A 20,207-nucleotide genomic window follows, 5' to 3' on the forward strand; every position below is an offset into this window, starting at 1 on the left:
TACAAACTAAATATTTAGGATTAAAAACTCACTTAATAAAATACACAAAACATCATTATTCATGTATGAATTATATTCTTTAAATACTGTTTATAGCTCTACTATTTTCTGCTTGACTACATTATTGTTATAGAGATACATTTCCATTATTCATTGAATTCATTTGAATATAAAATGTACCCAAAATACATTTAGATTAATAAGGTCAAGTTTCATTTATTATTTATTCATGATATTTAATTAATAAATGAAACCCTAAAATAACACGTTGATATTGGTCCTGCTTTTCTACTGGCCGGACTTTCATGTGATTATTTACTAACCTGCTATATATCATTTAAAATGAGCATATTTAGTAGTTTCACTGATTGTGAGGAATATACAGTATTACTTCAAACTAGTAGTCGCTTATAAAAACACTATGGTCGATTTCAAAGTGTTTGCATTATAACCAATTTCTATGGAAATGTCTATAATAATTATAATATACTTTGTATTAGCTAACATATAACTTATACTTTTGTCCAAATCAACTGAAAATAAGTGCAGAAACCGAATGTATGTTTGTATAAATATACCTTTATATCCAGATTGTATTGTTAAACAAAGCAAACTAATGTAAATGTTCCAGGTCAGGTACTAGTACAATGTACTTCAGATAATATTGGAATATTGAGGTAAATTCCATGTGGTATGAAAGCACAACATGGAATATTAGAATATATAGTGTGTCATGTGGTGATGTACACAAAACATGTATGTTTTGTTCAAATTGTATTTATGCTAAATTATATATTATTATATAGGAGAGTGCTCTTTCGGTGTATGTGGGTGGCTCTTAAAAGAGCCTTTTGGAGATGAAGTAGAGGATCTGTTTACTTCCTCGATGATTTCCTGGCTGGTGCCTTCTTCGCTGCTTTGGCAGCTGGTTTAACCGCCTTCTTCACAGCCTTCTTGGGGGTTACTGTCTTCTTGGGGGTCGCTGCCTTCTTGGGGGTCGCTGCCTTCTTGGGGGTCGCTGCCTTCTTGGCCGCCACCTTCTTCTTCGGGCTCTTAGTGATCTTCTTCACTGGGGTTTTATTGGCAGCAGTAGCAGGCTTCTTCGCTACCTTCTTGGGGGTTACTGCCTTCTTGGCCGCCACCTTCTTCTTCGGGCTCTTAGTGATCTTCTTCACGGGGGTTTTCTTGGCAGCAGTAGCAGGCTTCTTCGCTACCTTCTTGGGAGTTACTGCCTTCTTGGCAGCTGGCTTCTTAGCGGCGGGTTTCTTCGCTGCTGCTGCTGCCGGCTTCTTGGCTTTGGCTGCGGGCTTCTTCGCTACCTTCTTGGGCTTCTCGGCGGCCTTGGCTGCCTTGAAGGAGCCGCTGGCTCCGATTCCCTTGACCTGCACCAGGGCTCCATTCTCGAGTAACCTCTTCACGGCGCGTTTAATGATAGCGGTGTGTTCGTAGCCCTGAGCGGCCAGCGCCTTCTTCACCGCGATGTAAGAGATCCCTTTACGGTCCTTGGAGGCGGTGACCGCCTTCAAGATGAGCTGAGCGGCTCTGGGACCAAGCTTCTTGGCCGGCTTGGCTGCCTTCTTCTTCGGGGACTTGGCTGGTGCCTTTGCCGGGGCGGCGGCGGCGGAGACTTCAGTGGGAGCTTCTTCTGTGGCCATGATGCTGTCAGGAGGATTCTCGGTCTGATGAGACGGAGAGAGAAATCCCAGCGAAGAGAGGAACTTAAACTCACCATGAGAACCGTAGAGACTCAACTCAGTGGCTCACACAGGAGCTGCTGAAAAACTGTGCCACTTTGTGCTTTCTCTTCAGATAAAACTGTAAAAAATACACATTTAGAGAATTAGTTGACTTTCAAAGGTTAATCGAATTGATAGCGGATTACTTTATCTTCATATAGAAGTGAAATACAACTTTAAATATTGTTGTGTTTTCATTGGGAAGGCTTTAAACCTCCTAAAACTGCTGCCGTGAGTGGTACAGATCTGCGACTTTTCTCTGTAATCTCTCTCTTAAAGGATTTAAAATACATTGTAATCCCCCTAAAACTTGTAATATAGTGAAATGAAATGTTGGATGAAAGACTCAATATGAAAGAATTCCACAGTTGTCAACACCTTTTTGTTAAACAGAGGTAATTCTGCTGTCTGCAAACACACTCCCATCAGGACAGGCCCTGGCTGTGTTCTAAATACAGTCTTTGTTACCCAACAGTGAGAGACCTTCATTTAGCACCCCTTACGAAAATGAACTATAGTATTACTATAGTATACTATAAGAGTTGTATAGTATCCTATAGTAAGTTTGTAGAGTTATATAGTATTTTTCACCAGCTATCGTATTACTATAGTCTTTTCTGTAGTGCCATTTTACTAGCTATAGTAGCCCTATAATATTTCAATAGTAATACTATGTATCTAGATATTTGTAGTATTCCTATATTATTTTCAATATTATAACTATAGTATAATATATAGTGTTTCTGTAGTTGTTTTTCGAACACACTATAGACCACTCCTATAGTAATAGTAATGTATGCATATTATTACCATAGTGTTTGTAAAAGTATTACACTCCCAGAATTAATGTGTCATTTTTTTTTTTAAACACACTGCTGTGTCAAAGGCAATTCAACACATTCAGTGTCATTTCTGAACTATTTTACACACATTTGTGTACCAGGGTTTCCGCTAGGATTTTTTCTCGCCGGACAGAATTTATTTTACCGGACAAATTTGAAACTTACCGGTCATGTTTCAATAATAATAATAAGAATTGTGTTGCAGAGTTTCTGTTAGCAGGTAATTACCGGACTATGACCGGATATGCTGATGTTTAAAACTCAGTTAATGGGAGTCATTTTTATATTGCTTCAGTTTATAATCGTTACAGATCGAACAATTCAGATTCATTTTTCAATAAATGATTCCACAAACATCATTATTACATTCAAACAAAAATACTTGTAGTAGATGAAGTACATTATTCAAAAGTTTACATTAACTTTGAATAATAACACGGGAGAAACGGAATAATGATCCTCTCTTTTCCTCCCTCCCTCCCTCCTGAAAGCCCGTCAGTTTCTCATGCAGCTTGCTAAACAGTGGGCGGGGCTTCAGGTGATTGTTGAATTATGAAATGTAATATATGAATTCTGTTTATTTAATACTCTTATACTAATCACTTCCTGTATTCCCGTGATAAAAGGGACATGCGCAATAAAACGTGTCACTTCCGTTTGAAGCACAGCTGATGGTGTATGTGTGTATTTATTCCTCTGTCACGTTAACTATGTTCACGGTATTCCTGCCCTAAGATCATGGCATCGCTAACAGGTTATGGGCCCAGGAGGGACCATGGAAGCCGGTGGAACCGTTTGTGTTTCGACGGAGATGAGAAGAACTACGAGTTATGGGAGACAACGTTTTTGGGTCATCTGCGACTGCTAGGATTGAAGGCTGCCATCCTAGAGGAGCCAGGTGAAGAGGATGAGGCTGATGATCAGAAAAACGAAGAAGCCTATGCGGAATTGATCCAGGTACTGGACGATAAAAGCCTTTCACTGATCATGAGAGAAGCAGCGGACAACGGAAGAAAAGCGTTACAAATATTGAGGGACCACTACGCTGGGAAAGGGAAACCACGGGTGATCAGCCTCTACACTGAACTAACGTCGCTGCAGAAAGCCGCTAATGAGAGCGTCACTGACTATATTATTCGTGCCGAAACGGCAATTACAGCACTGAGAAATGCTGAAGAGACTCTTAGCGACGGGCTGCTGATAGCCATGATTTTAAAGGGACTGCCAATCTGTTTTAGGCCGTTTGCCATCCACATTACACAAGGGGATGAGAAGCTAACTTTTGGTGAGTTCAAAACAAAGTTGAGGAGCTATGAAAGCACAGAAAAATACAATGCCAACTTGAGTGAGGAATCTGATAATATTATGAAAGCGAGTGGCTGGGTGAAGTGGAGAGATGGCCCCAATATCACCTGCTACAACTGCGGTCAGAAAGGACACCGGGCTCGTGAGTGTCGAAGTGCGAGCAGCAAAAACCAGAGACAGTGGTGCAGTTTTTGCAAAAATTCCACACATATAGATGCAAACTGCAGACGCAAAGAGAGAGACAATGCTAAACAAGCAACTGACGTTGAGGACCACTCATTTGTTTTTAAAGTACGTGACAGTCCAGTAACCGGAGTTACACATAAAGGGCTGATGGTCGACACCGGAGCAACGTCACACATAATAACGAACATCGACAAGTTTAAAAGGTTCGATGAGACTTTTCAACCGAAAGACCACTTTGTTGAATTGGCTGACGGGACAAGAACAAGTGGTGTCGCTTTGAAGAAAGGAGAGGCGGAGGTCTGCCTGCAAGACACGGAGGGACGACGAGTGACAGCGATGCTGAAGGACGCGCTCTATATACCGTCCTATCCACAAGACATTTTCTCTGTTAAAGCAGCGACAGCCAACGGAGCATCAGTGAACTTTCGTCAGGGTTGTAACCAGCTGATTCACCAGAGAGGTAACATATTTGACATCAAGGAATATGATAGACTTTATTTTTTAAACACTGTGGACTGTGAAGCTGAGGACGATGCATGTTATGGATGTTATGACATTCAAACATGGCATGAAATACTTGGTCACTGTAACTATGATGATGTGTCACAACTGGAAAAAGTCACTGAGGGGATGAAAATTAAGGGTGGGATTGATAAATCTAACCTTAACTGTGAAGTGTGTACTCGAGGTAAATTTGCTCAGAGTAGGAACAGACAACCAGATGCAAGAGCTAAAGCAGCGCTCAATCTTGTGCACACTGATTTAGCAGGTCCCATTGAGCCAGAGGCTAAGGAGGGATTCAGATACACAATGGCTTTTACAGATGACTTTTCAGGGGCAGTATTTGTGTATTTCCTAAAAGCTAAAAGTGATACTTTCAAAGCCACAGAAAAATTCATTGCTGATGTCGCACCTTATGGTAAAATCAAATGTATAAGGTCTGATAACGGTACAGAATTCACCGGGACAAACTTTCAATCGCTCCTTAGACAACATGCAATACGACATGAAACTTCAGCACCTTACTCACCCCATCAAAATGGGACAGCTGAGAGAAACTGGAGAACACTTTTTGAAATGGCAAGATGCATGCTTCTTGAGAGCAATTTACCAAAGAAGCTATGGACATATGCCGTCATGACTGCAGCTGTAATACGTAACAGATGTTACAACAGACGTGTAGGACAGACACCTTATTATATGCTGACAGGACGTAAGCCGAACCTCTCGAAAATGAATATATTTGGATCTGTATGCTATGCATACAAGCAGGAAAAGAAAAAGTTAGACTCGAGGTGTGAGAAGGGTATTTTTGTAGGGTATGATAAAAACAGCCCAGCATACCTAGTCTACAACCCAGACACTGGTAGTGTTCGCAAACACAGGCAAGTGAAGTTTGTCACAAAAAGTATAGTCGAGCAACATACACAGACTGATTTTGAGGCAAGTGATGATGATTTTTATGAGAAAAGGTTTGTATCCACCAAGCCAGAAACCCAGGGGACTGACTCGTGTCCAAAAGAGACACAGGAGGCTCAAACTGAGACAGATGACACAAACACTCAGACAGGAAAGGGAGCAGAAGGTCAAAATAGAAGCTATCCCCAAAGAGAAAAGGAGGAGACCTCAGTATTTACAGGACTATGAATGTAAAGTACAGTGTGACGACCAGAAGTATGTAAATATTGACTACTGCTACAGAGTAATGTGTAATGTACCAAACACCTTTAAAGAGGCCATGAATTCAGCAGAGTCAAAACTCTGGACTGATGCTATGCAGGAGGAAATGAATTCTCTTAAGGAAAATGACACATTCACATTGACCACACTACCAGAGGGCAAAAATGCAGTGGGGGGTAGATGGGTCTATACAATCAAAGAAAACACAGAAAATGACTGTAAGCCAAGGTCCACCCCATGTGAACAGAAACACAACTTTGATGATGATGGTGAAGCTGTTGATGCAACACAATATCGTGAAGTGGTAGGCAGCTTAATATATTTAATGACATCTACACGGCCTGATCTAAGTTGGATAGTCAGTAAACTGTCACAGTATTTTTCAGAGCCAAAAGAACAACACTGTTTAACTGCTAAACATGTATTGAGGTACTTAAAGGGCACAATTAATCAGGAGCTATGTTTTAAACAACAAGATGAAAAACTGAAACTTGTTGCATACTGTGATGCGGATTGGGCAACAGACCAAAATGACAGACGGAGTATAACAGGGTACTGTTTTAGTCTAACTAGCAATGGGCCTGTTATTTCTTGGAGATCAAAGAAACAGCAAACAGTAGCTTTGTCGACATGTGAGGCAGAGTACGTGGCACTGGCTGCCACAGCACAAGAGAGTGTGTATCTTGTGCAGCTAATAGAGAGCATGGATAGTGAGGGTCAATATACTCCTGTAAAAATCTTTGAAGATAACCAGGGTGCAATTGCTCTATCCAAGAACCCAGTATGTCGTCAACGATGTAAACATGTGGATGTCAAGTATCATTTTGTTCGAACTGTACTGAGTGATAACATGATAACCATTGACTATTGCCCTACAGCTGATATGGTTGCTGATATTTTCACTAAGCCTGCAACAAAGGTAAAAAGTGAGACATTTGTAAAGTATTTGTTTGGAATGTAAATAACCCCAGAAGTTTCAAACACTGTGTTATTGTGCAGGTGTATAAGGTGTTTACATTTGAATTCATGTTGAGAAATTGTGCAGTATAAGAGTAAGTGGGGGTGTTGAATTATGAAATGTAATATATGAATTCTGTTTATTTAATACTCTTATACTAATCACTTCCTGTATTCCCGTGATAAAAGGGACATGCGCAATAAAACGTGTCACTTCCGTTTGAAGCACAGCTGATGGTGTATGTGTGTATTTATTCCTCTGTCACGTTAACTATGTTCACGGTATTCCTGCCCTAAGATCATGGCATCGCTAACAGTGATTATGCAGCAGCTGATCTGATCTCTCTCGCGTCCGGTTACACTTCATTCGCGTTTATGTCCATATCGATCAGATCCAGCTCTCCTGATCGGCCTTTATAGAGAGCACCGATCAAACTATTAAGAGTGGATATCGGCCGATAATGATCGGCGGCTGATCGATCGGAGCATCCCTAATTATTAGCGGACATTTTGACGTTTTGAATTTACCGGTTTTTATTACATTTTAACAGCTAAAAACCGGTAATTACCGGCTAACGGAAACCCTGGTGTGTACTTAGAAAAAATAAAAATGCACATAGTCAACACATTAGTTTTGACTAACACTGGGCTAACATTGGGCACTGTCATTGGGCACTGTCCTGCCCAATCACGGGTGAGTTATTTCAAATGTATCATTTTTCAACTGTCCAACTGTCCATCAAATGTCCCAACTGCCATTTCACCTCTGGCTGCTGTGGAGGATGGATGTCAGCGAAGGAGAGTCTAACTCTAGGTAAGTTACAGAAACAAAACGTTTTTAACAAAGTGAGCAGATATATTGTCATAATGTGAGCAAGCTAGGGGTCTAAATACATATTTTTAAACTTAAATAAATATGTTTTGCCAATGTTGAACAGCTAACTATTGTTTGAGTTTAGCTGCCTGGATGACAATTATTTTCCTTTAAGCCGTTCTTCTTCTTTTTTATTATATTTATTTGTATCTTAACTTAATGTAGCTTACACTCTTTTCTGTGACCATCATTCTTCAATCGGCATTATATTGATAGCATTAGCAGCTATATGTTTAATGCTATCTAGCTACTTTGGCTAGGTTTCATTGTTCGGCCAGATGTGGCGGGAAAGTGCGAGTGAGAAGACCGACAGAGGCTGCGTTGATATCATAGACTGTATATATAAATGGACGTAGGGTCCGTGACGTCACCCATAGGATTCTGCAGAGTTGCCGTGAAGCCCTTAGTAGGCGGAGTCGGCCACTAACGGCTCGACAGTGACGCCAGAGTTCAACTCCCGCCTTCTCCAGCCTGATCCAAATAAGGGCAAAGAGGCGGAGCCGAGGCGGGACCTGCTGCCACCGAGCTCGAAGTTCCAGAGCTAGCTGAAGCTACCAAGCTAAGCTAACATGCTGATGTTCCCCATCTGCACACTGCCGTGGCATTTTACGTTTCTAAGGTAAGCGGACATGAAACTATTCAGCAAAACTATAAATAATAACCTAAGTTATTGAGTTTTTAGCATAATACTTCAGAATCTTAAAATCCCTTAACGTTTGTATGCAATTGTGCTAAATTCAACACTGGAATCAAGCAAATATTAATATGTTTGCATGACATTAGTTATTTATATTTTGATATCACTTAACTATACGTTTAATACATTTAAGTCAAGCTAAGGTACATGTGATGGTAGCTAGTTAGTGCTCTTACCTGTGAGGCCTCCTCCAAACAGCATAATAACCAGACTATCATTCAAACTAAGTACCAGTTCGAGATCCTTGACTTTAGACAAACAATTCAAAAGACAACATGTATTTAAAGACCAATCTTTATTTGAATGTGCCTCTTAACCTGAGATATTAGTTATACAGTAATAGTATTGACAATCTAAAAAAACTGAGCAACTCAACAGTCAACTTTATATTTCTTATTGTCTAAAGCATTTATTATTTTCATTTTCCCCCTCTCATATTCAGTGTGGACGGATTGAGACAGCGTGGTGTCCAGAGAGCTGCAGAGACTTCAGGGAGAAACCTCCGTGTGATGGACGTCCTGTCTGTTGGTTTGGAGAGGACTGAGGGTCTTTCCTCTGCGAGGAGGACTGAGGGTCTTTCCTCTGTGAGGAGGACCAGGGCTGATGGAGGAGCCCATGCTGGGCAAAGCTGATACCAACTGCACAGGCCTAGTCTGTCACGTTATTTGACTAAATGTGTTTACTTATACATTTAATTGGTTTACACCTTCTGTTCATATGTGCTTTTTATTTAAAACATGTTTGATTAAGTTTTGGTTCACATTTCAATAAATTGTATTTGTATTTGCACTCCTTTTGTCCATTATTCTTACTGAAAATGTTAGATTACACATTCACATCTGACTGAAGATTGGCCCCATTTATTTGTGACATTGCAAACTCTGCGGTACAAGGCACAAGTGATGTGAAGCTCATAAAGCGAGGCAAATAGAAATAATCAGCTGATGGAGTGTAGATGTGGAAATAGCTGCATTCGATCAGCTGACTGTTTTAACAATAAAAGTAGTTTCTTAGTGAATGTCCTGTACTGGTCTTAAAATCTCATAACATCAGCTTTTAATGTTCCTCTTGGATGTTCTTCTTGACCCTCAGAGAAGGAGAACATGTTGTGTCTTTCAGGCATGTCCTTTCCTAACAAAAATGACAGGAAACATAAAACATATTATTGCAGAACAAGTGTGTTATTTATGAAAGCAGTGTGTTTGTGTGTTTAGGGGCTGTAGATATCATTATTTTGTAATTGTAATGTTTTTTTTTATTTCAACAGTGAGCTACAAAGACAATCAGATTATGAATGAACAGTATGAAGTTCATCAACATTGAAATATATGTTATTATCAAAATAATATTGAACTGTTATCAAAACGTAGTGCAGCTGTAGAAGCTTGCTCTGTTGTCTCACTGAAATAATCACTTTTACCACGTTTTTACAGACAATATTGAGAGATAAATAGCAGCAGTTCTCACTATGTGTTAAATATCTTTGCCTTCAATACATTAAATTAGAAAGCTGACAAAATCATATTGCTAAACATCTAAATGTAACCTTTTGCATGGAAAAAACCCTCAACTTAACTGATGTGTAGGTGATCTAGTATTTAGTATTGTTTAATGGAATGCATATCAGTGTATTAAAGTCAATACTTCATTCATTTAAACTAGGGATGCACGATATTGTTTTTTTGAAACCGATACCGATAACTTCCTGCTTCTCAATACCGATACCGATAACCGATAATAAAAAAATGTTTACGCCACTAATTATTTTAACGCGATTAACGCATGTGTATTTTTTTTCCTCGGCCACCCCGTAGTTTCAGAGCGCATCGAGTTTAAAATACCATCTACAAGCTGATGCTGACAGCCCCGCTCCTGCTGCCCGCTTGTGGCAGACCACTAGGGATGTGCATCTCCATCACTGAGGCCGATGCGATGCGCATCTCGATACGTTGCCACGATACGATACATTAACGATACATTTGAAACACCAGGCGATGCGATACGATACGATTCACCCCTGTTGCGATACAGTTCGATACGATTTGATTCAACATTATGCGATTCGGTGCGATACGATGCGATTCAACACGATGCAAAAATAATGATACTTCAATTTGGTACGACAGAGGATTTTTGTTTTATTCCTTATATGCAGCAAATCATACATTAACAAAAAAGTGCTTTACATATTTGGTACTGCACATCCCATCATGCCGTTTATTTTTTTACCTTTAAAAGCTCTCCAGAGTACAATTGTATAACACCTCACAGTTAAACAATGTAAGGATGCATTGCTCATGATTAACAATGTGCAAATAACAGCTACCATAGAGCAATGCCCATACAGCTGCCAGCCTGATGTGCTTAACACTCATTCATAGGCTAACTCACCAGTGAGCAGAAAGCGGTGGGTTCTATATGAACAATAAATAATACAAATAACCTCTTTCACAAACAGGTATTTCATAACTGCTTACAGTGAGGAATACATTTAAATTATTATTGGCCGTCACAGGCTGCTGTAAACTAAACACCACTCTCTCTGACAGAACACCTCACTGAGTGATTTAACTCATATGTCTAACTTTCAGGTTTCTCTTTTCAGCCGCAGACCCCATGTCGCCTCTTTATGTGCGTCGCTAAGTTCCTCGTACTACTTGTGTACTTTAAATCGGCTCGGCATCGTTAACAATTTGCGAGCGATTTTTCAAGTTGACCGTCTGTGCCGCGCACATATACCATCAGGACGTTACTGATGGGGTGCGGCTGCGGAGTGATACTGTGTGTATGCAAGCCCGCATCTAGGACGGATCTATGTATCATGGCTGTAGACCTGTTAAGTAATAAAGATACCTCATACAAAGGTCTACGGATACCTTATTACTCTCCATGACCTGCGGTCAACTATATAGCATAAAGGACTATTACACCGTCTTTCTTGAACAATCCGAAGTGTTACCAAACGTTTGATTTGTAGGTATTTTTCGGTGCGCTGTGTTTCTCTTTCTCCTCGACTTCCGTGTGTGTTGATAACTGAGACTCTCGGCCTCCGTAGTGGCGAAGCAAATATCAAAGATCGTCTCTGCTGAGCGTTGACAAGATGAGGGGATTTTATATGAATGAATCGGTTTTTTACCGATGCAAAGACGCTACGCCATCGATGCATCGCGAGTTCAACCCGGTTCAACCCAAACTGTAGCCGATGTGCACTCTTTCAACCGGTGCACTCGCATCTTGAACGTTTATGCCGGTGCACCGATGCGAATCGGTGAATCTTAACATCTCTACAGACCACACTTCCACGCTCACCGGCAGGCACCGACTGGCCATCTGGAGGACCGGGAGGGTGTGTGTATGTGTGGCCCGAGCGAGCGAGAGACCTTACGTGCATTGTTGTTGTTAGCATCTGGTGCTAGCTAGCTAGTTATAATGGATATAAGGAGCTGTTTAAATGAAAACAGAGGAGCGACATTTCGCCACAACTGCGCCGAGCACTTGACTTTATGCAGGAAGGCAGACAGTCGGACATTGTACTAAAAGTCAGCACACTCAGCACGGATAGTGCGCAACACGATTGCAGCGTCCAGGCAGCTCCGGTTCGAGCATATGCCTTGAGTTGCACATAGCTCCAACGCCCATACCACCGACGACATGTTTGTTTACTGTCCTGGCTTCACGGCCGCACACCATTTACGTCACAGCCAGGCATGAGTTAGGGAGCGCTGGATTTGTGAAGAACTCCCCTCTTCCTAAACCACTAATACCACAGTACTGGCAAAACGGGAGGAGCCGAGTGAAAAACAAGCGCCCCTCATCCCAATCCACACCGCAGTAATTTTTTCTTTTTTTTTACCCAAAGAATATATTGTATATTATCGGGGCTATTAATACTGGTATCGGGTTTATCGGGATGACGTCATAATTCCTAATATCGGACCGATAATTATCGGGCCGATAATTATCGTGCATCCCTAATTTAAACCAATATCTTTCTTGATTATTTGTACAGTATGAAAAAAAGAGTCTTTGTACCTGTGCTGAAGTTCACTGCTGTGAGGAGTCCAGTTCTGTCTCTCACTCTCTGGTCCAGCCTGTCTGCATCACCTGGACACCTTAAACAAATAGATATATATGAAAAGTACCATGTGTACAAACAATATAACATGTTCTGTTGAACATGTTGGATTGTGTATTGTCCGAGTCAGGGGCCTTTTTATTTTACTGTAACTTTGGAAGTTGTGTTACCAATGCTTACTGTTTATTTGATACCCATTTGGTAATGCAATTAATAAAAACAACAAGGTTTGGGTTCGTTCTTCAGATGACTGTGACGTTAACGTGTAAGCTCGATAATGAACTCCAGCTCAACCAACCATATTGTAATATATAAGTAATCATCTTGAAATATGACATTAATAATTGTAATATACACACATCTTATTGTGAGGTTGATTTCACATACACTACTTCGACATTAGCTTGTCTACATACTTGAGCATAGCCAATTTAAATTAACCTTAGCGATGCATACAGTTCCTATACCTACATAATAAAATATCTCTCTAAGTTACAAGGATGACCTTATGTTATAACCTCAAACGGAAGCCGTTTGTTCAACAGTATTATCCCACTTAACGCTTAACACTTGTCTATTTCGTTTTAACCTTTATAGGCCTACAGTCTATTATTTTAACTTGTAGGCTACGATTAGCATCGTTAGCACCGATGTAGCTACCACTCGCTTACACACTAAACCAAGCCTTAACATTCATTACGTAGCCGATTAAAATCATTAACACATAAATAAGTACTCGATTTTCACTTACCGCAAAACCGCATGCAAGCACCGTCTGTTTTAACCGCAGAGCGAGTCACAATAGTCCGATATATAAGCATGAAGAACAAACAACCACGGCCGGCTTCAAGTTGTGTTTCCTGGATGAGCTGAGCAGGCAGAGTCCCTGTAGCTTCACGGAGCAGCTAGCAGAGAGACAAGAAGCTAGCAGCAGCAGTCACTTGACAGAGCCGTCACTCAATGTGACCACGCCCTAATTTATGCAAAAACTTTAAGACCTAATATAAATAAAAGGGTCGTGTTAGAAAACAATTCACTCACAGATCCATAATCATGAAGGTGGAACTTAACTATATTCATAATAATATGTATTGTATCCATGGGTAGAAACATGTTTTTTTCTGCTGTAAAGTTGGGCATTTTAACATGGGGGTCTATGGAAATTGCTCCTTTCTGCAGCCAGTCCCTATCGGCCAATATAGGAACTGCAGTGTGTGGCACTTCGTATTGGCGTCCCGGCTCTTCCCCAGAGTTTGCCGCTTGGTTGATATACAGTCTCTTACCGTGCAAATACGTAACTTACTCGCACTAAAGTTATTAGTAGTACGTGTACACTACAGTTTACCTGTTTCTGACTAAAACATCAGCCACTACTCTATACTTGCAAGCAGTGCTTGAATTGGAATGAAAAAGGTGCCAGTACTCTAAAATCAGCAACTTTTTCAAGTCAATTTTATATATACAGCCCACAAACAAGAATTTGGCTACTATAATGCTGGTGGGTTTGTCTCTTTACTACTGTATATTTTAGAAAGGTTCACTGTACTTAACATTTTTTATGATAGGCAGCGGATATGGCTAAAGCCCAGTAAGGTCAATATTAACTGAAAATATAGCAATCAAAGTCTAGATCTTCTGCTGAAGACACATGAAGCAGAGACCTTTCAGGTGAGAGCCCCTCTGGTGGTGTTCAACATTAATGACAAGGAAACAAAGCTCTGGTCAGAAGCATTTTTTATAAAAAGCTTTAACAAAATTAAGTATTTCTGTACATTTTGAATGCAATCTAACTTTCCAACTCAGAAAACGAAAAACGAAAAAGTGCCAAAAGTCTTCTCACATGGCTGAGCTGCTTTGCAATATACTTCACCACTGAAGAATACAAATATGTATAAAGTAAACTATGATGCAATCTAACTTTCCAACTCAGAAAAATGATAAAGAGCATGAACAAAGAACATGTAAAAACAAATGCAAAATGTGCACAATCTAAAATGAGAAACTGTAACTGCAAGTAACAAAGTCTGAGCCATGGTAAAGAGTTACATTGAACACCAACCAAGCTGATCAGATAACTCCCTGGTTGGTCTGAAGTCCTTCTATCTCCAGGATCTGTACAAATCGGCACATTATGCCAAAAGTCTTCTCACTGGGTGAGCTGCTTTGCAATATACTTCACATTGTTAGAAAAGGCTCCAGAAGGCCTTGGGGACATCAGTATCAGGGGCTGGAGCTAGACAGGCTCTTTCATCAGCACTTCTCCTTCCCTTTGCCAGCCAGGACCTCACATACTGTTCCGGATTGAACTGTCCTAGTGATGGTCCATTACATTTAATGAAAACCAGGCTGGACAGTCGGCTGACAGAGAGAGCATTCCTTTTTGCAGTAAGGATATCGTTCATGCAGCTGAATGCCCGCTCACACTCACTAGTGGAGACAGCGATGGTTCGGACTGCTTTCAGTAGAGGCTCCATGGCAGCAGGTGTACGGGATGCCCTGGTTTCCTTGTATTCGCAAAAGCCCTGAACAGTCTCTCTTCTGTCCACTTTCAGCACTTCGCACAAACGTAGCACCTCTACGTCCCCATACTGTACGTCTAACTCCTCTTCAGGCCAACTTCCAGGATGGATAACTTTCATGTCCTGGACTAGCTGATTGTCCCGGGCCTCCCGGCCATGTAATGGGATTTCTCTTGTGCTGACATGAGAGGAGGTTGTGGAAGTCATTCTGTGTCTCAGATTCTCTACCATACTGCGGAAAAACTGACCTCCATGCATCTGTACAAGCCTGCCATTCTCACGCAGGGCAACACCCTTGAAGGACTTCTCAGCTAGAGCTGTATGAACTGTAGTCATGTGTGGGCCAGGCATGGTGACCATGGATTCAAAAACTCGTATTTCTCGAGTTAAGAGCCTATCTGCTGTAGGCAGTGTCATCTCTCTTTTTTGGAGTTGCCGAGAGAGGTCGCTGAGCTCTGTGAGCGCATCGTACATCAGTCCCAGATTGCTGACAAACGTTGCAGATGTGAGCACATCATCCAGGCCCTTGTACTTTGCTCTGTCTCTGGAATCCCTGCTCGTGTCGTTTGCAGCATTTGTGAAGTGATCATGAAGCACTCGGTAGTTTTCCCAGACTGCTCTGACGCTCCTTTCACTTGAAGCCACCCAGCGGATGGACAAAACACGCCCTATCACCAGGAGACGCTGTCCGACTGCTTGCGCACACTGCGCTAACTGCCTCTGATTTTTGGGGGAGGCATGGAACAAGGAATAGAGTTTGTCAAAAAAGATCTGGAAATGATTGAGCCCTGAGACCTCCTTGACCACATCCACAACTGCCAGCTCTAGACGATGATTGGAGCAGTGCCACACAAACAGGCTTGGGAATTTACTACACAACTGGGTAGCAACGCCTGTTCTCTTCCCTAGCATGACTGAAGCCCCATCACATGCAAAAGAAACGAAACACTGACCTAAAAAGTCCTCGTTAAAATCTCTTCCAAGACACTCCATTAACGCCTTTGTGATGTCATCAGCCGTTGTTCCATCCAACTCGATCAGCTCCCAAAAAAACGTTTCGGGCTCAGCATCAGCTAATGCTGAGCGTAGACACACAACAAGCACCGTTTTACCACTAATAGTGGTAGATTCATCGACCAAAACACAGAGTTTTCTTTGGTTTTCTGTAATGTCTTTTGCCATTTTTTTCTTCAGCTCATGGACTATGTGGTCGATGATTTCGCCACAGGTTTTATTGGAGTGCAAAACCCTGCCCACGTTCAGCCCATTCAGTTTCTGTACATTCAAATCAATTGGCATGTCTGTGAATGGCCGGCTATGTTTGCCAATTTTATATGCCGTTCGAAAAACTCTGATAGTGGTGTCTAATTCAGATGTATGCATAGACTGCACTTGATGTTGAATAGTTTCACGTGAAGCAGATGTAAGGATGTCAGCAGCTTTTACATGGGCTTGTGATTCTTTATGTTCTTTGATTTTTTTTTCTCAGGCTAGCTTGTTGTTTGCCCTTGTCAACACCGAAATGAGACACTGCACACTCACCCCATTCAGTTGACAGTTTCAGTCCTTGTCCAGTGTGCATTCCCAAAGATTTGACATCTCTGCATATCCGACATCCTAGCTTCTTATCTTTAAGAAGGAGCCATGCATTGGTCTTGCAAAAATATTGCACCTGGTCCGTTGTCCAGCAGTCAGGTGCATCGCTTTGCCCGGTGTTGGTGGTGGCAGTTGAGCCAGCAGCAGCTAACGTTAGAGGCTCTGGAGGAGGCGGCGGAGCTAGTGCTAATGCTAATGCACTAGAACTTGGAGCAGGAGGATCAACCAAAGAAAGCTCCCCATCAGACACAATTTCCAACACAGGCACAGCATTCTCTGTATTTGAAGTTTCTTCCGGCGACAACCGCTGTCTTTTTGCACTTTTATTAATCCACGCTAACATTTTAGAAATGCTAATTTGTGACGTGACTTGCTTTCCTTCTCTCGGGGGCGTGCCTGCTCTGTTCTATCACTCTACATAGCCACCCACTGGGTGGGAGTTGCACTGCATAAACACAACACACGTGCATCTAGGTATGTAAATTGTAAAGCATTAAAACATGGTTTTACTAACAGTTTTCAGTATGTTGTTACTTCGGCATTATTATTATTATTATTTTGAAACGTGTATTACTATTAAATCACGGTCATAGGTTAATTTTGACATAGTCGTTTCCAGGGGCGGCGCCAGGGGGGAGCTAGGGGGTGCTGAAGCACCCCCCAGGATTGCCAAAGCACCCCCTAAGCACCCCCAAGAAATATGTGTTTTGTTCGAAAATTATTAATATTATTTTTATTAAATTAAATCAGAAACATTATTGATTACATCAATGCAAATGTGAAACAAACAAATGTTTGACCAAAAACATAAAGCCAACACAGGTGATATGATTAGGCCAATGGCCAGCACCCATTAGATTTTTGACCTACCCATAGGCTAAATTACTTTGTGACACTTGAGTGACTTCCTGTTAGCTGGAGCCCCACATTATTTGCTAACAGCAAAGTGAAAAATGGATCGTTTTTTAGTCCTTAAACGTCCACATGTGGACACTCAATCAAAACCAACTGAAAGCGAGAGGGATTCTACACATAATAGGCCTTGTGAGTACAAGTAGCTTACTTCTGGGTCTGTTTCATTCAAGCTCTGCTCTGTGTGTGTGTGTGGCACGAGCCATTTTGTGTGCGTGCGCAAGCGAGCGATAGCTCGCGCACCGGTGGGTATCTACCGGAGATCGTTGTGGTTAGCATCTGGTGCTCGCTAGCCAAGCTAACGGATATAAGGAGCTTTTTCAACAACAAGGTGGAGGGAGAACTCTCTCCTGTCAGACGGAGAGTCTCAGATAACCTCAGCTCAGGTGAAGTAAAGGACTCTCAGTGTTTAGATAGTTAACTTTAGTCTAGTTATCTCAGTGGGTCTGAAACGGTTTGTTTTAAAAGGGGAGTGATTTATCTATAAAGAAATAGAAAATCTGTTTACAGTTCTGTTTCATATGTATGTTGAGAGATACAGTATATCCATAGATCTCTTCATTTTGTTCTCAAAGTGCACCAGATTGATGCTTTTAACTTCAATATTTAAAAAAAAATCTTCTGTAGGCTGGTGCATTAATGGGAAACCCTTAATGTTTGAGCACCCTCTATGAAACGTCAAGCTACCCCACAGCACCCCCTAGAGAAAATCTCTGGCGCCGCCACTGGTCGTTTCCACCACAGTATTTACATGGAGAAGATAAGCCCCGCCCCCTCTCCAGCACGTTCTGTTTGAATGACAGGAGTAAACAGCTGACAGCCGCTGTGAAACTCCAGCGGTTAGAGCGATGAGAATGTCCGTTCGGCACCTCATGACGCATCTACTGAGTACCGGGCGGCTGTATATATATATATATGGATGTATAATAAGAACGGCGGGAGAGTGTTGAGGTGCATGAGTACCGGAGTACCGCCAGCATGCCGGTACTGAGCAAGAAGTGCCGGTACTCCATGGGTCAGAACCAGAAGTGCCGGTACTGCGTACCGGTGAGTACCGGCCCAATTCCAGCACTGGTTGCAAGTATTATATTGTGTAGAAGGGAGATGTCATATCTGCCTCTTGTCGCTAAGGCAACTTGTGTATGTGATATGCAGCGTCACGCACGGCACGTTAGGGCCGGCGGGCTTTCCTTCCGACCAATCAAATCGTTGGGAGGGAAGGCCGGCGGGCTTTCCTTGACATGTCCCTGACACAGCGGACTGCGGGTGTAGTATAGAGTGAGTGTAGCGTGCAATACTGTGTTTCACCACACATTAATTTAGAGGGGCGCTGTTTCAGTCTTTGTAAAATACTCACTGACAACAGCGGAGAGATGTTTTTTAATACAAATAAAAAATATGAAGAAATACCCAGCCTCCAGTTGTTTAGGTTGTTGCCCAACTCATAATGCTCATTTTCCATGAGATAGGTTCTTAAAAAAGGCGATGTATCCGTTATATATTTTTGCACATAAGTAAAAAAGAAACAAGAAATAAGGGATAGTGGAATTTAGCATAGGATAATCTTTATTCACCACAAAACAGGGACATTTGCATTTTCTCATTAAATAAATTGTACAAAAAATAGCACATTTCTTGACAAATTAGAACAATACCTCAGACTATATCGCATATTCAAAGCATTTTATGACAGTTATGGTCAGAAGTATCTGAAATGTAAAAACACAATAGCAATAAGAGGGCAGCAATTTGGCGAATAAATAATTTGTACTAATCAAATTATATCAAACAAGGGTCATACGTTTCTAAATCTCCTTGAATGTAATTATTCTGATCACAGTATAACACAAAGAGGTTTTATGGGTATTATTCATTTGATTTCATGATCCCCTGTGTTTGCGTCAAGAATAAATTACTTTCCATTTTTCTCAGAATTCGATAAAAAACAAGTTTGACAGTTAAAGGGAGTTCATATACTACCAGAGGGAGTGCGTGTCTGTATGAGAGCCTTTCTGTCATTACAGGGTTAGATATATAATCTGTCTAACACATTTCAGATTGTTATTATAAATCATACTACTATATAAATATAGTTGTATTGTGATGTACATGAGAAAAGCTGTGCTAAATGAAGGTCTCTCACTGTTGAGTAACAAAGACTGTATTTAAAACACAGCCAGGGCCTGTCCTGATGGGAGTGTGTTTGCAGACAGCAGAATTACCTCTGTTTAACAAATAATTGTTTACAACTACTGCCTTTTTTCACCTTGAGTCTTTAAAACAACATCTCGCCTAACTATATTACTAGTTTTATTGAGAATATGAAGCATTTTAAGTTGTTCAGGAGATCATTTATAGGAAAAAGTCGCAGATTAGTCCTTCTCACGGCAGTAGTTTTAGGAGGTTTAAAGGCTTCCCAATGAAAACACAACAATATTCAAAGCTTTATTTCGCTTCTATATGAAGATTAAGTATTCCGCTATCAATTCGATTAACCTTTGAAATTCAACTCGTTCTCTAAATGTGTATTTTTTACAGTTTTAGCTGAAGAGAAAGCACAAAGTGGCACAGTTTTTCTGCAGCTCCTGTGTGAGCCACTGAGTTGAGTCTCTACGGTTCTCATGGTGAGTTTAAGTTCCTCTCTTCGCTGGGATTTCTCTCTCCGTCTCATCAGACCGAGAATCCTCCTGACAGCATCATGGCCACAGAAGAAGCTCCCACTGAAGTCTCCGCCGCCGCCGCCCCGGCAAAGGCACCAGCCAAGTCCCCGAAGAAGAAGGCAGCCAAGCCGGCCAAGAAGGTTGGTCCCGGAGCCGCTGAGCTCATCT

At 41.4% G+C, this 20,207-nt stretch overlaps 3 protein-coding genes across 18 annotated transcripts in view; 1 reads left to right on the forward strand and 2 right to left on the reverse strand.

Annotated features, from left to right (window-relative positions):
- LOC117550549 (histone H1-like) overlaps positions 1-20,207 on the forward strand; it is a 101,122-nt gene that overhangs the window by 80,123 nt on the left and 792 nt on the right. The window lies entirely within an intron of this gene.
- LOC117550545 (histone H1-like) overlaps positions 1-20,207 on the reverse strand; it is a 142,592-nt gene that overhangs the window by 55,686 nt on the left and 66,699 nt on the right. The window lies entirely within an intron of this gene.
- On the reverse strand, positions 560-1,698 carry LOC117550547 (histone H1-like). 6 transcript variants are annotated; one of them, XM_034222952.1, is made up of 2 exons: positions 1,143-1,698; positions 560-1,037 (listed from the first exon to the last, which is right to left on the reverse strand). In XM_034222952.1, exons 1-2 carry the CDS (start codon positions 1,653-1,655, stop codon positions 876-878), a joined length of 675 nt encoding a protein of 224 aa, XP_034078843.1. In that variant the 5' UTR covers positions 1,656-1,698; the 3' UTR covers positions 560-875. The 6 variants fall into 6 exon arrangements, with proteins under 6 accessions (XP_034078843.1, XP_034078844.1, XP_034078845.1 ...); XM_034222953.1 differs by having other exon boundaries at positions 560-1,022; positions 1,128-1,698; XM_034222954.1 differs by having other exon boundaries at positions 560-968; positions 1,110-1,698.

This window comes from Gymnodraco acuticeps, unplaced genomic scaffold (assembly GCF_902827175.1).
Source record: "Gymnodraco acuticeps unplaced genomic scaffold, fGymAcu1.1, whole genome shotgun sequence".
NCBI lineage: Eukaryota > Metazoa > Chordata > Actinopteri > Perciformes > Bathydraconidae > Gymnodraco > Gymnodraco acuticeps.

What these genes read in the sequence shown, in the direction of transcription:
- LOC117550547 (XM_034222949.1), bottom strand. Translation starts at nt 1,655, where the DNA reads ATGGCCACAGAAGAAGCTCCCACTGAAGTCTCCGCCGCCGCCGCCCCG.